General features: G+C 45.1%; 1 protein-coding gene across 2 annotated transcripts in view; it reads left to right on the plus strand.

The window, feature by feature from the left end:
- DIDO1 (death inducer-obliterator 1) overlaps positions 1 to 16,753 on the plus strand; it is a 1,822,440-nt gene that overhangs the window by 455,717 nt on the left and 1,349,970 nt on the right. For both annotated transcript variants that reach the window (XM_044089904.1, XM_044089905.1), the window contains exons 4-5: positions 4,805 to 5,108; positions 5,232 to 5,435. In XM_044089904.1, the coding sequence (XP_043945839.1) occupies positions 4,805 to 5,108; positions 5,232 to 5,435 (508 nt within the window). The remainder of the gene's footprint in view (positions 1 to 4,804; positions 5,109 to 5,231; positions 5,436 to 16,753) is intronic.

Genomic DNA, 16,753 nt, shown 5'->3' on the forward strand with positions numbered 1-16,753 from the left:
TGCAACTGATCAAGTGGGAAAACATACTTTGCAATGTGGATTTGATTCTCTGGAGGCCTCTTGCAGGGCTGTTGTTACGGATTCTGTCAGGCGGCATGCTTGGTTAAAGGAACAGAATCTGCCTGATCATGTTAAATTATTAGATGCTCCATTACGGCATAATACCTTGTTTGGTGTTAAAGCAGAAGAGGTGTTGAAGAAAAACAGGACAAAGCGAAATCTATGCAGACAGTTAAGGATTTCTTACAGGTGCAGCCATCCAGATTTAGCAGGAACTGGCCTACAAAGAATTGGTTCTTTCCATTGTCAGACAGGCCACAAAGAGGCAGATACAGATACCCCAGAGGCAGATCCCAGCCCCAAGGCTCATACAGGCCTAAACACTGGGGTGCTTCTACCTCCAAAAGCAGAGAAGACAAATCACAGCCATATGGGAAACAGTCCCAATGACTTTCCTCTGCCAGCACCAAGCACTTATCTTTTGGCAGCCCCCTTAGGGGGAAAACTAGCACTTTTTTCACAAAATTGGCACATGATCACCCAGGACAAATGGGTCTTGAACATAGTGTCTCAGGGCTACAGGTTCCATTTTCACACCCTGTCAAGGGCAAAAGGTATGCCAGACCTGTCGCACAATCAGTGGGCAGAGGCACAAAAGCAAGTTTCATCCCTCATGGACATGGGGGCCATTCAGCAAGTACCAAAGCAAGAGCAGGGACAAGGATTTTACTAGAAACTTTCCTTGGTACCCAGAAAGGACAAAGCCTGGAGACCAATACTGGACCTGTCACGTTTCTGGACGTTCCAAAATTCAAAATGTTGACTCTGCAGCAGGTTCTGCCCATGCTGAGCAAGAAGGCTTGGCTTGTAACTTTGGACCTAAAAGAGGCATATCTGCATGTCCCAGTCAGACAATCTTGCAGAAGATACCTCAGATTCATAGCTGGCTCAATGCACCTACCAATTCTCTGCACTTTCCTTTGGCTTATCTACTGTGCCCAGGGTCTTCACAAAATGCCTGGCACCAGTAATTGCATTTTGCAGACAAAGAGGAATCCAAATATATTCTTACTTGGACGACTGCCTTATTCAAGCAGAGAACAAGGACATTCTACAAAGCATCTGGTGTTTGTAAAAAGATTACTAATTTGCCTAGGGTACACAGTAAACTAAAATAAATCAAAACTAGTACCCTCTCAAGAGATAATATTCCTGGGTGCAAGCTTAAATACAACTACCCAGATGGCTTATCTCACGCCAGACAAACAAAGGCAACTGACTTCTTACTTCAAAATGTTGGCAACAAAGACCCAGTTATCTGCAAGAAAAATTCTGCAGGCTTTGGGCTTCATGGCATCCTGCATTCTGTTAATTCCATATGCCAGACTGCAGATGAGGAAACTACAATGGTATCTAAAAAGTGTTTGGACTTAATGTTTGTTAATTACCCTCATTCCCTGCCTGCAACAGGAGTTTCAATGGTGAGCACAGGCCTGTCACCACAACAAGGGACAGCCATTCACTTTACCCACAGCCAGGCAGACACTAACAACGGATGCATCAGATTATGCCTGGGGGGGGGGGGTCCACATAGCAGGAAAATGTTTTCAGGGCACATGGCCTGCAAGCCAGATGCATCTTCATATCAATCAAAAAGAGATGCTAGCTGTTCAGAATGCCCTGACAGCTCTCAAGGATCTACTTCATCCATGACAACTACTGATAAAGACGGACAATACTACAGTCATGTGGTACATAAACAAGCAGGGAGGCACACATTCCTACCCCATCTGCAGACGAGCCATGACTTTGTGGGACACCGCATTGAGTTATCAAGTTCACTTGCAGGCACAATTCCTGCCAGGAAAGATAAATCCTCTGGCAGACGAACTAAGCAGAAACCTCGTGGACCCCCACGTGTGGAAACTGGATCCACAAGTCTTGAGCATGATAACAAGGAAATGGGGATGCCCAGACATAGATCTGTTTGCCTCCCCTCACAACTGCCAACTACAGAGATTCTGCACAAGGACTCATCACAAGCAAGCATGGAAATTGGATGCCCTATCCTTCAGCTGTAAAAACCTAACAGTATATGCCTTTCCTCTACTGCTTCTCCTCCCCAAGGTACTCCTAAACGTCAGACAAGAGAAGCCAAAAATGATACTAGTTGCCCCAGACTGGCCACACCAGCACTGGTACCCAATCCTAAAGAACTTGTCTCAAGGTCCAGCCTGGACATTGCCTCAAATTTCTCACTTACTGACCCAACAAAACAATCACATCCTGCACAGCCAACTCAGGACCTTAAATCTGGCAGCATGGCGGATAATGTAGCCATTCAGAACACTCCTGTCTCCAAAGCTGTGATGGATGTTATTTTGGAGGCTAGGAGGCCCAGTACCAGAAAATGTTATGCAGAAAAATGGAAGAGATTCAGTGCGTGGAACCAGGCACAAGGAATTGACACATTTATACCAAATATTCCTCAGATTTTACAATACTTAACTGAGATGCTGGACAATGGTCTATCCTTCTCATCCATTAAGATCCATGCCTCAGCCATTTCAGCCCATTACAGTACGGAACCATCTATCGTTTCTCATTCTTTAATAAGACAGTACCTCAGAGGGGCCAAAAACACAAGGCCTCCAAGGAGAGCACCAATACCTGCATGGGACCTCAATTATGTCTTGGAAACACTCACACTGCCTCCTTTTGAGCCACCCTCAACAGCTCATATAAAATTCTTGTCCTGGAAAACAGCTCTGCTCCTAGCAATAACCTCTGCAAGATGAGTTTAGGAGTTACAGGCACTCGTGGCTGTGGAACCTTTTATCATTTTCCATCCAGACAGGGTTTCTTTGAGGACAAACCCGATATTTATGCCTAAGGTGGTGTCCAGTGTGGCCCTTAACCAAACCATTCACTTGCCTACCTTTTATCCAAACCCACAGAACAAGGGTGAGAGACTTCTGCATTCTTTGGACATACACAGATAGCTACACTTCTACTTGGACAAAACTAAAGCTTTCAGAAAGACTGAGCAACTTTTAGTGGCATATGCTGCAGGATCACAAGGAAAGGCAGTCTCAAAACAGACCATTTCAAAATGGATAGGCCATTGCATTAGTTTCTGCTACTCACAACACGGCAAATCAGTGCCTAGGGACATTAGGCGACATTCAACCAGAGCAGCAGCCACTTCAGCAGCCTTCCTCAGAGGAGTACCAACCAAAGACATCTTAGAGGCTGCAACTTGTAGTTCAGTGCACACTTTTACAAAGCACTACCACTTACTTCTCTACTCTAAATCCAGAGCAGGCTTTGCCACTGCAGTTCTGCAGGGCCTCATAGCCTCTCCTAATCCTATTGGCCCCAGCCACCCATCCTCAGCTTTGGGATTCAACCCAAGAGTAATGATTGCAACAGTGAAACATGATGAACATATTACAGTTGTGTACCTACCATAAATGTAGATGTTAGAGTGTATTCACTGTTGCAGTCCAGGTTACCCTCCCACCATCCCCCTTTCTTTTGCTGGGTCTTATCTGTACTTCTCTATTCTATACAACCTATGTGGTGTATTTGCTTGTAGATGAAGGAAGTATATTCTTTAGTGCATGCATATTTATTGGCATAATATTTTTAGCCTACCCTTTTGGGGGCACCTGACATCTGGTGCAAGAAAAACTGAAGAAAATGGCGTTGGCTTCTTCTTTTATACCCCCTGGCGCACTGACATCAGGGAAGAGGCGACAGCAACCGATACCGGACCAGGACTTTGGAATTCAGGCGGACTGCGGGTAGCCTGCCAGCAGGATAACCCAAGAGTAATGACTGCAACAGTGAATCCACTCGAACAATGCAGTCACCATGAAACCATCTACATTTATGGTAGGTACACAACTGTACTTCAGTAATTCTAGCAGCCATCTCTAACTTTCATAATGGCTTTGGAGATCTTCCCTTAGTTTCTCACAGACTTTGTAAGGTCTTCCTCAAGGGAACTGTCTCTTTAAAGCCCTCATTTAAAAATCCTCTACCACCGTGGGAGCTGACTGTTGTGCAGTCATTAGTAGCCCTCCCATTTAAATCAGCAGCTACTTGTGACTTAAAGTTCCTCTCTTGGAGAACACTTTTACTTATAGCTGTCACCTCTGCAAGAAAAGTTTCTGAATTACAAGCCTTGTGTTCCAAACCCCTTTACTTAATTTTCCATAAGCATTGTTACACTTCCATAAGGATAGTTAGTCTGGACAAATCCGTCTTAGAGTCCAACATTAATCAGACTGTAGACTTACTTGTCTTCTTTCCAAATTTTGTAATAAAGACAAATATTGCTTACACCTGTTAGATGTTCACAGACAATTACATTTGTCTCAACAGAACTAAAAAAAAAATTAGATCAGAACAATTGTCTCCTTCTCTAGCGCAACCTTAGGGAAGTCTCTCTCTAAGGTTACCTTGTTAAAATGGTTAAGAGATTGTATTTTTTTTTTTATTTATTTATAACAAAGAACCTAACACTTCCATTGTTCTGTAATTCTGCAAACTCAATATGAGGTAATGTAGAGAGTGGCATTATGGGTAGACTATTAGCTCAAGGTTTTTTTGGCTGGAGCAAGCTATTTAATGGCCTGATCTGTTCCAAGGATTGGAACTGTAGCCCATCAGTCAAGAATAGATGAGAGAGAGCACAGATGGAACATTATGGCAAGATGTAATTTTTTTTTGTTTATGTACATTTTCTGTAGATGTTGATTATGCTATGTAGGTAAACACCTGCTTGTTTTGCTTTCAGGTTCATGATTTGCTGTGACAAATGTGAAGAATGGTTTCATGGTGACTGCATTGGCATCTCAGAAGAGCGTGGTGTCTTGATGGAGAAAAATGAAGAATACTATATTTGTCTAAACTGTAGTATCCTGCAGGGCCAAAATTTGGAAATTAACTCCTTTACATCAGGAGTGGATAGTGCTGTTTCCCAGCTAGCCAGAGTCGCAGCAAGCAGTGGAGCACTGAATATGGAGGATCAGGGCATTAAAGGCAAGATCGAAAAGGTTGCAGACAAAAGGGTGAAAAAGAAACTGTGGATCTTTCGGCCTGTAAGCCCCTCCTCCCTTTTACTATTACTACTTTAGTCTGTGAGGGTAGTCTTTAAGATGGTGTGTGTCCCTGTAGTTTTCCCAACTATTGCTTTTTGTGAGTGTGCATCTTTTTACTTACAGATTGCTGTTGCATCGCCCTTTCCAAAGTGCATTGGCCCTGGTTGTGTGAGTTTGGCCCAGCCTGAGTCTGTTTATTGCAGTAGTGACTGCATTCTGAAGCATGCTGCAGCTGCCATTAAGTCTCTTAGTGAGGGTAAGGACCAGAAGTCAAAGGATAAGAAAGTTAAAGTGGACAAATCTGCTCCAGCAAAAAGTATTTCCCAGGTAATGTAGTCTTCTGAACTTGCCTTCATTTCAGGGTATTGATGTTTTTTGCACGAGCACCTTATGTTTCTGATCAATAGTGTTTGGCGGCCTCTTGTGTGCTGTCTTTTGTTTTTTAGCTCTCTTCAGTTGCTGCCTGATTCGTTTCTACATCTGGTTTGATTTCCATCTCCCCTCCTTTCTGAAATGCTTTTGTTAAATGAGCAAAAATGTTATCTTAGATTTCTTCTCATGCTTTAGAGCTTTCACTGTTTGGATCTGATAAGGTTTGCAAATGGGTATGCAGTCCAACAATTGCAGGTCTGTACATGTAGTCATTTTCAAGAAGATTGATATCTCCTGTCTTGAAGGATTTAAAGTCTTAGTAAGGACTGTTTTTTATATATCATTTGTTAAACATGAATCACTTATCTTGTTCAGCTGATTCAATGCTGTTTAAGGACCTTCACTGAAACCGTTTGGTAGAACAGGAAGAGCAGATTAATTTATAGCTTGGAGTTTGTTCCTAATGTCAGGGCAGATTCCAGGGTGTACAGTGTGATCCTCGCTGTGATATAATTGACTTCAGAATGATACTGTAGCATTCAGGGTAGCTAAATTAGTAATATGCAACCATCTTAGAACTGTCATAGAATTGAACTAATGCATTAACATGCACATGGATGACAGTAATTTGTTTAGTTCTTTTCTTGAATGTGTAGCAGGTTTAGTGTGAAATGCATTTGAGAGCAATGAATTATTTAGGTGATTCAGCCCTTAGTTTAGGTGATGAATTAGAGAATATCATAAATCTGTAGGTAGTTGCAGCTCTCGCTTCTGTAACTGAGCTTGGCAACGATACTTTCCCAGGCTACTGTAGCCCCACACCTTATCCATGATCCCTACCTGCTGTGGCCTCATTCACCAGATGTGTTCAGCCGTAGTTTGAAGCTGGGCAAAGGAGATTGGCCTGGGTTACTTTAAAGGTTTGAGTGACTGTTTAAGGTAAGATATTTTCCTTAATTTTGTTTTACTTTTTAGTAGCTAGTTTTAGATGTTCTGTGTAAATATTTGCTTTTTCTTTCTGCCAGAGTACACACTCGTATCCCCTCTGCCGCCTAGCAGTGCAGTTATAGAACACTACCTGTAAAGATAAAACAATATCCTGGCAAGACCACAAAACAGTATCAGACTTGCACAAGTGGATGTTGAAATTTTTTTTTTGAAAATTGTTACTAAGATGGTTTGCGCCTGAAGTAGACCTTTTTATACACACACACACACACACACACACACACACACTTGCACAAAGGCCAAATATATAAGGCCTGGAGGGGTGGATGCCTTCTTCCATGGACAGGTAGGTATTGTGTACGATTTTCCTGCCATACCGGTCATCCCAAGGTTACTACTAATCAGAGTCCTGGATGAAGGGTCAAAGGAGATCTTAATTTTACACCCTTTAGCCAAGGCAGCTTTGGTTCCTGTTGCTACGCAGCATATGCAGTCATGAGCCATGACTGTTTCCACAGCAGTTGGGTCATTGGTTTCAGAACAGGGTAACCAGTTTTCACCTGAGCTTGACCACCCTGAGACTAACGGTATGGATGATCTGTCCCTTATCCCTCAGGGAAATTCCTTACAAAGAGAATCTGAAGTTGTTTTCCATTTGGTCTTCAGCCTATGGGTACATTCCATGGTCTTGCAGACCAGAGATCCAACTCGGCCGTATACTACAACTCTGGGATCCAAAAAATCTGAGCTCCTCCCTTACCCATAATGCTCTGCTGTCCCTCCATTCCTCCAAATTTCATTTGCCACGTTTTTGAGTAGCAAGGGGATTTCTATTATTTGAGCTTCTTTGGGTTTGTGAGTAGTATTTTCTAATTTCTTTAAATTTTCTTTCTACCTAATATAGTTTTTCTTCCCCTGTCCTGTATCTGTATAACTGCTTGGGTCTGTTTCTTTTTACTGTGCCTTCTGCTTCTCTTTATACATTCCCTCTCTCTTTTTTTCAAGAAAAAAATCCTTCTAGTACTACCTACAATATTTAAAATGTTTGTTAGAAACCCCTTTTTTGTTTCTGAGCTTACTTGTCCTTGTTGCCTTTACTATGTCTGATAAGCCAGTGGAATTTAAAAAGTGCACTACATGTGGGCGTAAAATTCCTCTTTCTGATGCCCACACGTAATGTGTTTGCTTGGGGGACCCTCACTTGGACTCCATAGGTTCATAGGTAGGTACTAGGCTATTGGCCCAAGGGCCTAGGTAAGCCTAGTCAACAAGGTTCCCTGGCTTACGCCACCTAGGAAAATTAATTTCCCGTGCCCCTGTTGAGCAGAGCCACAGAAGTGGTCCCGAGAAGTGCATTTCCTATTTCCCATCCACTCAAGATTTTTCTTGAGTGCTAATGAGGAACTTTGCTTGACATAGATGGGTAGCTTGTTCCAGAGTATATGAAGTCCTTGGGATAGGAATCTATCCCTCCAGCATGTCCTGTTTATTGTGGTGACCAGGTTTAGGTCCCTAGAGCGTGTAGCTCTGTGGGATTGGGATTTCTTTAGGTGTAGCATGTACGACAGCTTTGGGTTTATCATAGCTTTATATGTTGGGCAGAGATCCCCTCGGATTAGGCGATATGCTACTGAGTAAAGCTAGAGTTTTTTGAGACTGTCAGTGTAGGGCATCTGTTTGAGGCCAGGAATCCTCTTTGTGAGGTACTTGTGGGGCCTTTCCAGCTGCTGCAGATGTCTTGTGAGGTACATTCCAAAAGGGGCATTGTACTCTATAATGGGTCTGAGTGCCGAGTAGAGGGGAACAATGACCTTTTTTCCTGGATGAGAACCATTTTGTGATAAGGTGTGCCACATAGAAAGGATTTCCTGACTACTGTGGCGATGTGATTATCAAAGGATAGACTACTGTCCACCTGGGTCCCAAGGTCTCTTATCACACATTCGACATCAAGTAGACTGCCTTTTATGTGGTAGTTCATGGGTACATAGTTTTTACCAAAGAGGATGACCTGCCTCTGACACCAGGTATGTCTCAGTGAGGCCCATCTGCAGGATGTCCTCATCATTTGGGGATTTGACTATGGCTCCTAGTTTGCAGTCATCTGTGAACTTCATTAGCCAGAAGCCTTCTTTGTTAGTCTGTACTACAGAGAAGTAGATACCAAAGAGGAGAGGTCCCAGAACTCAACTCTGTGGTACTCCACTTGTCACTGGTTTGAAGTCAGATTTGGAGTCTGCAACTTTTACAGTGTGGGTTCTGTCCATGAGCCAGTTGGCAACCCATCTTGTGACTTAGGGATTTATACCTGGTTTAGTGAGTTTAGCTATAATTACAGAATGGGGGATGGTGTCAAGGCTTGGCGAGGTCAGGATAGGCTGTGTGAACCACCTTACCCTCGTCTACAGCTTTAGTGACTGCCTTAAAGAATTCGATCGGGTTCAGAAGGCATGATTTGCCTTTCACAAACCCGAACTGGTTGGGGTCCAGAGTTTGGAGGTTACCAATGTCTTTGTTTGATTTCCATGATGGTACGTTCCATGGCCTTACAGACGAGGCTCGTCAGGCTAATAGGGCGATAGTTCCCAGGATCAGTGGTGTTCTGTTTGTGATGGTTTCAATCAGCATGTGCCGATTGACAGAAGAAATAAAGTGATCCTTAAGGGTCTTCTATCTTCTTCTGGCTCTCCAGCTACTTCAGGGGCTGCAACTCCTGCCAGGAAACACAAAAAAAGAAAAGGTCCCTAGACAGAAGTTGCTCCTTGCCCACTGAGCCTTCTCACAAGTCCACCTAAACCTCTGATTCTAAGCCGTCAGATCCAAGTGTCTGCAAAGAATCGGTCTGGCTCTGGTCTCTGAGGTTCTCTTCAGAGCCGATTACCTCCAGATCTAAATCACCACTGCTTCATTCCTCTAGATCAGTCTCTAGGCCGCCTTCTGTTGCTTTGTCTACCAGATCATCCCAAAACCTTTTTGAAGCAGAGTCGACAGAATGTTGATTCCTTAAGGACAGAGTCAGCTGGGGGTTTTGCCAGCTCCATCTCTGTTGGATCCAGTAGCCACCAGCCTGCTTTTGTTACCATCTCTCCTTTTCGGATCTGACCCCTAGCTTCGAAGTTGTCTGATCCAAGGATTCCAAGAGCCAGCAAGTCGGAGCCGACAAGTATGGTTACCTTGACTCCAGTTGCCCTGACTAGTTTATTCATGACAGTTTCAGATTGAGACAACTCTCAGAACTGTAGAGTGGGCATTGGATCTGAGGATTTGATTTTGGCTGTGAAATTTTCGGAGCCATCTCTTCCCCTCAGGACCTCAGCTCTTGATAGTTCAGCTCCGACTCCCCTCTTGGATCTGGGAGTGGCAGGAAACTTGTAGCGTATCTCCAGAGACCGCTTTGTCTCTGGTGGGGATTACTTTGGATTTCCGTCCACCCTCTGCATTTGAGTTGGTGGAAAGGGTTCTCCGCACCCCTAGGAGCGACTTGACTCCCCCTCCCTTGGAGCCCAGTCCCTCCTTTGGAGAGTTAGTGCAAGAGTCATCCTTTCTGTCTCCTCCTGGACATCCTGCCCAGAAGAGCTTCCAGACTTCTTCCCAGTTGGAACACCCAAAGTCTTCTGATACCTCCGTGGAGCACTCCACCGAGGAGGCTCCTCGTAAGCTTATGTGCAAAAGGAGACACATGGATTCCACTCGGGAATCCCTCACTTTGGACACAGATTTGGAGAAAAGGAAAGGGTTCCCAAGATCCATCCACCTGAGAATGACATTTGCAGACATCATGGAAATCCTGCACCAGAAAGGTGGGTGGTCCTCCCAAAACCCAAACCCAGATGAGTTGGTTTTCCTAAAAGCCTTTGGGTGAGGCCCATCTACATCCTTGGCCACCCCCCCCCCAGTACCCTGTTATTGATTTCATCTCCCGCAGAGCATGGAAAGAGCTGGACACAATGGAACCCATCCCCAAATGCTGGACAGGATCCTTAGTGTCCCTTCAGATAGACCACATTGGACTAAGTGTGTCCCTGTCGATGCCATGATGGTTGTAGCAGCCTCCAAGAAGGATCTGGCTTAAAGCTCCTTTGTTCACCCTTCAAACAAGGGAGTCTTGGGTGGTGGACAGATTCGGGAAGTTGGGCTAAGCTTTAGCCACCTTCAGTTTGCAGGTGTTGAACTATTTGGCACATGTGACTAGATTTCAGAGTCTCCTGGTAAAGGAGCTCTCTAGTCCTGCCCCAGGGCCCGTATCTGCAGAGGAATAGAAAACCTTTTCCTCTAGAATGGCCACCCTAATTTCTATAGTGAATACGTCCATGAGGCTGACCTTGCATGTGGCAGAGGATGCCTCAGAGGTGGCCGGTTCAAGCATTGCTATAAGGCACCATGCCTTGATGCGGCTGTGTGATTTCATGGGACCCTTTTAAGGCGTCTGTTGCTAACGCCCTTTTCGACTGATCATCTTTGTTTGGTCTCATGGTTAGAGACAAACTCTCCAAGAGTGACAAGGATGGGAAGACCTTGTCTGCTGTCGAAATCTGTTTTGCCACCACTCGATGGTCTTTTTTCTGGAACCAACATGGTGGAAAAATGTTGTGGTTCCGAAGACCTTTAGGTCCTTTCCAGGAATCACTGGGAGACTTTTCCTACAGAGGCAGAGGTGGAAATGGTGTTAATGGCAGACACCAACCTTATGGCAGAAGGGGTCCCATGAACCAGGGGTTCATAGGTTGGTACTTGGCTATCGGCCCTAGGGCCTATACAAGCCTAGCCATAACAATTCCCTGGATATTTCTTCCACAATATTTACTTCTCTGGACCCCTGTCTAGCAGGGCGACTGAAATGATCCCCGGGGTGAATTTCCCATCTCCCATCCAACCATCAAGGTTCCTTTTGAAGAGGGCCAAGGAGGCGCTGTGCTTGACATGTATGGGCAGTCTATTCCAGAGTATGGGGAGTCTCTGTGTCAGGAACCTATCCCTCCAGCATGTTTTGTTCCTTGTGATGACCAGGTTTAGATCCCTGGAGCGTGTGGCTCTGAGGGATGGGATTTCTTTTAAGTGGAGCATGTCCAACAGCTCAGGGTTTGACATGGCCTTGTATGTTAAGCAGAGATCGCCTCTCAGTAGACGATATGCCACAGAGTATAGCTGGAGTTTTTTTTAGACTGTCAACATATGGCATCCGCTTTAGGCCCTGTGATTCTTTTAGTGAGGTATTTATGTAGCCTTTCCAGCTGTTGCAGATATTTTGTGAGGTACATACCAAACGGGGCATTATACTCTAATGGGTCTAATGAGGGATGAGTACAGTGGGACAATTACCTCATTTTTTCTGGATGAAAAACCCTTAGTGATGAGGTGTGCCACATAGAAGTATTTCCTGACTGTTGTGGCGATGTGGTTATCGAAAGTGAAACCACTGTCTACCTGTGTCCATAAGTCTCTCATCACACTTTCGATGTTTAGTGTACTGCCACCCATGTGGTAATTCATGGGTACATGTTTTTTTCCAAAGGGGATAACTATACAGTGTTTAGTTGTCTATCTCGCCTTCATTCTTGCTGGATGGGTTCCGACTCGGCTTTTTACTAAAGCTCGAGAGCTATTTACCGGCTCAAGGTCTCCCCTTATCCCACAATGCTAGGCGTCAGATACCCAGATCTCCTTTGCTGCTTCAGCTACGAGGTTGCATTTTTTACCGGCTCCAAGTCGTATAATTATTTTAATACTGTTTTACAGTCAGAGTTGTTATTATTTATAGATTTTATTCTCTATTAGTTTATTAGATCATGTTACCCCTTTAGACCCCACCTAGGATCTCCTTTTTTCTGTTAGAGCCCCCCCCCGTTTGGGGTAGTGGTTAGGCCTGTATATACATAAATAAATAAATAAATAAATAAATATATATATATATATATATATATATATATTGATTTTTGTGTTAATTTGTTAGTCATAACTGTGTAGTTATAGTGGTAATTGTATTGTTAGTTCTAGTGCATTTGTGTCTGTGTATAGCGTTTTAAGCACTAGTGTAACTTCCCTTGGTATCTCCTTATGTCTAAAGATACCAAGGTTTCAGGTTTCAAGAAGTGTGACTCGTGCTGTCAGAAGATGTCTCTGACAGACTGTCACACTTCTTGTGTTTATTGTTTGGGCCCCCTACACCTGCAGGACTCTTGTTCGGTCTGTCATGCTTTCAGTCTGAGAGTCCTGCAGGAGCATAGGAATAAACTCATTTTGAGAGGCTTGTTAAAGCCAGAAGGATCCCCGGCCAAGTCTTCGTCCGGGAAATCCCTTAAAGCCCGCTAAACCGTCGGCTCCCTGTTCGGAGCCGACGCCGAGCGGAGCTCCTGCCTCCTCGTCTGTTCTGGCTGGAACCGACACTTCGAGACCTCAGTCGGCTCCGACTTTGCTATTGGAGCCTTCTCTGAGCCGAAAGCATTAGAGAGCTCCCTTTTTAGAATCCGTTCGCTCGGCTCCCAGGTCCCCATTACTACAATTGGAGCGGAGCCATAGATCCCATTCCTCTCTGTCCTCCAGGCTATCTGACCATGACTTAGAGAGGGTGGTCAGTAGGCTCCTTAAGTCGCAGGCACTGTCCAAAATGTTGACTAGTCCTTCTCAACAGACTGTGGCTATCCCTGTTTCTTCAACAGTTCCTCCTCCGACTCTACTACCGTGTTCGGAGCCGGAGCTTGTTGGGGCTCGAATCGTCGGAACGTCAGAGCCGATACCCCCACCTTTCGGCTCCTTCGTCGGCTCCGATCTCTTCATTGGTTCCGTCCTTGGAGGGATCCGGGTGCTGAGACTCCCTCGTCAGCTCCGTGGGGGTGAGTGGCATCGGTAGTAGATGCCAAACGAGTGGTCCCAGGACTGAACCCTGAGTTACTCCACTTGTCTGGAGCTGGATTTGGATTCTGCTACTTTTACAGTCTGGGTTATGTCAGTAAGCCAGTTGGCAACCCATCGAGTGACGTAGGGATTTATGCCCAGCTTAGTAAGGATATCTCGGATTCCAGAGTGGGGGATGGTGTCGAAGGCCTTGGCGAGGTCCAGATATAGGCTGTGTGCACTGCCTTACCCTCGTCCACAGCTCTGGAGACTGATTTGAAGAAGTCGGTCAGGTTCAGGAGACTAGATCGGCCCTTCACAAACCCAAACTGGGTGGGGTCTAGTGTTTGAAGGTTGCCAGTGTCTTTGTTTATAAGCTCCATGATAATGCGTTCCATGCCCTTGGAGATCAGGCTCGTCAGACTGATGGGACAGTAGTTCCCGGGATCCAAGGTGGATCCCCCCTTGTGGAATGGGATAACTGTAGCTGTGCGCCTCTCAGTGGGCACGAAGCCTGAGGTGTGAGGCTATGATTAAACATGACACTTAAGTGAGGTGCCAGTTCATTTTGTAGTTCATGTAGTACACAGCCTGGGATGTCATCTGGTTCCATGGATGCTGTATTCTTAGCTTTGGAGAGTGCGGTTTCTACCTGTGTGGCCATGATTACCGGAATTTGGCAGTCTTTTGGTATTGAGCTGGGCACTTCAGGGGTTGAGGGGCGTGAAGTTGGCACTAAATCGATCTGGCAGGATATTGGCAATATCCTTGGGATCAGTATATTTAATGCCATTCTGTTGAAGCTCAGAGCAGATCTGAGCATTGCCATTTAGATTCTTGACATAACTATAGAATGCCTTGTGGTTGTCTTTGGAATCTTTGGCAATTTTATTTTCGTAACTAGCTTTTGAGGATTTTTATGAGGGAACTCAGCTTCTTATTGAGGCTGGTGAGTGAGGTTTTTGCATCTTGGGATTTTCCTCTTTTCTGCAACAGTTTCTTCCTTCTGTTGTATAGTTTGTTTATAGCAGGGGACCACCAGATTGTCTTGCTTTTTTTGGAGAAGACCATCTTTGTTCTATTTGGGATGGCATGATTCATGCACAAGTGGATGCGCTCGTACAGTGCCTTAATGCAGGATTCTGCAGTCGAACTTTCAGATCCCGTCTGCAGGGGTGTCATGAAGTTTGTCACTTCTGACTTCAGTAGCATAATGTTGGCTTTGGAGAAGTTTTTTTAAGGAGGTTTCCTTACTGGGGGGTGGGATGTGGATGTCGAGGGTGATTTGCTTATGGTCAGATCTGACCAATGAGGGGGTGACCACTGGTGTGAAGCATCTATCTCCTATGTTGGTAATGACCAGGTCTAGGATATTGGAGCCCCTGGTGGGACAATGGATTAGTTGATCCAGGACGTTGGAATTTATGAATTCCAAGAACCGTTGGGAAAAGGAGTTGGTATCAGAGTAGTTTTCCCAGTTAATGGCAGGGTAATTGAAATCACCCAGTATTAGGGTGTTTGGTTGTATCTTAATATTTTCCAGTATGTTTAGAAAGGTGTAGTGAGAATCTTGGGGGATCTGTAGCAAGCTGCAATTTGGATTGCAGTCTTACCTAGTGTTAGTTGCACCTGGAGAATTTCAGATGGTTTGTGTTGGGGCAACTAGCCTGGAGGTGTGAATATCTTTGGTGAATATGGACACTCCACCTTTAGTGTTTCGGTCTTGGTTTTGTGGCCGAAAAGTGTGGTAGGAATTGTAGCCTGGTATTGCAGGGGTGCTCTGTGGAGCCTTGAACCAAGTCTCAATTACTGCACAGATATCGATGTTCTCCATTTTTAGGAGTGCCTCGAGTGAGTGCATTTTGAGGTTTAGGCTTCTAGCATTTTGCATGCTTGTATCTATTGCAGTGGTGGTTTTGTCCTTTGAACTTTGCTTAAAAAACCTTAATCCCAGGGGTGACAGGTGCAGACCATCTCTGGCAAAGCATCGTCGTTTGTCGATCATGTCTTCCCAGGCAGAGACAGATACTGGATCCCCTTTGAATGACACCAGAAGCTTAGCCAATTGTTGAAGTCAATCATTTTGTCCTTATACTGTGGTATCATTCTCGGCGAAGGCAGTTTGCTACTCAGGGCTAGGGTCATACCTGCCTGGGCCATATGATCCGAGAGCTCTTCCATGTCTTTTTTCATGTAGTCCAGGGAGTTGCATCTCAAGTCATTCACTCCAGCATGGACAATGACAGAGTCGTATTTGTACTTTTTGTGGAGTGACTTGAGTGCATGCGTTATGTGACTGATCCTGGCACCTGACAGGCAGCTGACTGTAATTTTCTCTTTGTTCAGCCTGGTGAGTGGGACATCAGTGTGCCTGACTATAGAGTCACCTATGACTAGTGTTGGGTACATTGTCTTGCCTTAGGGGCTGTTGGGTGGCACACTGGTGTGAGCTGTGTGTCACTTGGGTTGTGACTGGTGTTTGCGTTTCAGCTTCGGAGGTCCTTGTTGCTTGGGCAGGGTAATGTTAAAGGCCTCCGCATATGTGGGTTTAGTGTTGCTATTGTGTGGATGTTGATGGTGTGGGTTTTGAAGGGCTATCAGTTGCTTGAGGTGTAGTGCAGGTGTTAACCTTCTCCTCCTGACTGTCTAGCACAGTCTTGGCCAGAGAGAGCTTTGCTTCCAGTTTGGCTATGTAAGTGCATCTCTCACAGGTTGTAGTGTTGGGTGGTAGGAGGAGAGGGTTGTCTGTGTACATGAGGCAGTTGCCGCATTGCCCCAGTATGCCCAGATTCACCAGGTGGGCAGGAGAAATCACTGGAAGCTGACCCTTGGACGTGCCTGTTTAGGTGCTTTTTTTGTAAAGTATAAGAGCTTTTTTCCCTTACATTTGCAAGGTAATTTGCAGTTATAGGCTGTTTAGTGCCTACGATCAATTTCTCCTTATTGACATGGAGAGTTGAGTGCTTGTATCAGATGTTCTTCATCTCACATTGCTGCAGTCATAACCTGTGGGTAGTCCGCTGTCGTCGGTCGGCCCGAATACCAAAGTGTTAGGCTGGCGTCGGTCATGGTCGCTTAGATCTGACGTCAGTACGTCGTGGTGTATCCTCAGTCTTTCTTGCCGCATGGTCCGAAGCAGAAGCAGCGTTTGCAAGTGCCGTTCGGCGTCCTGAAATTTTCGTATTCTGAGTTTCAGACCGAAGACCAAGTTGGGCTAAGTACCCCGTTGGGGAATATTTTTGTCTTTTCTTGCCTCAGTTTAATCCGGATGTCAGAAAAAGTGAATAATTGTATTTCTTGTGGGAAACAGATACCTCATAGGGATTACCACTCTCTTTGTATTCCTTGTTTGGGGCCTGAGCACGACGTAGTCGGGTGTCGCTTTTGTGCTAAATTTAATAAGCGCACTATTAAGCGTAGGTTAGGTTGTGCTAGGCTTGTCTTCGGTAAGCGGTGTAATTATAATATGCCGTCGGATCCTCCGACGCCCGCTA

This window comes from Protopterus annectens, chromosome 12.part0 (assembly GCF_019279795.1).
Source record: "Protopterus annectens isolate FY-2018-M chromosome 12.part0, PAN1.0, whole genome shotgun sequence".
NCBI classification, from domain to species: Eukaryota; Metazoa; Chordata; order Ceratodontiformes; family Protopteridae; genus Protopterus; species Protopterus annectens.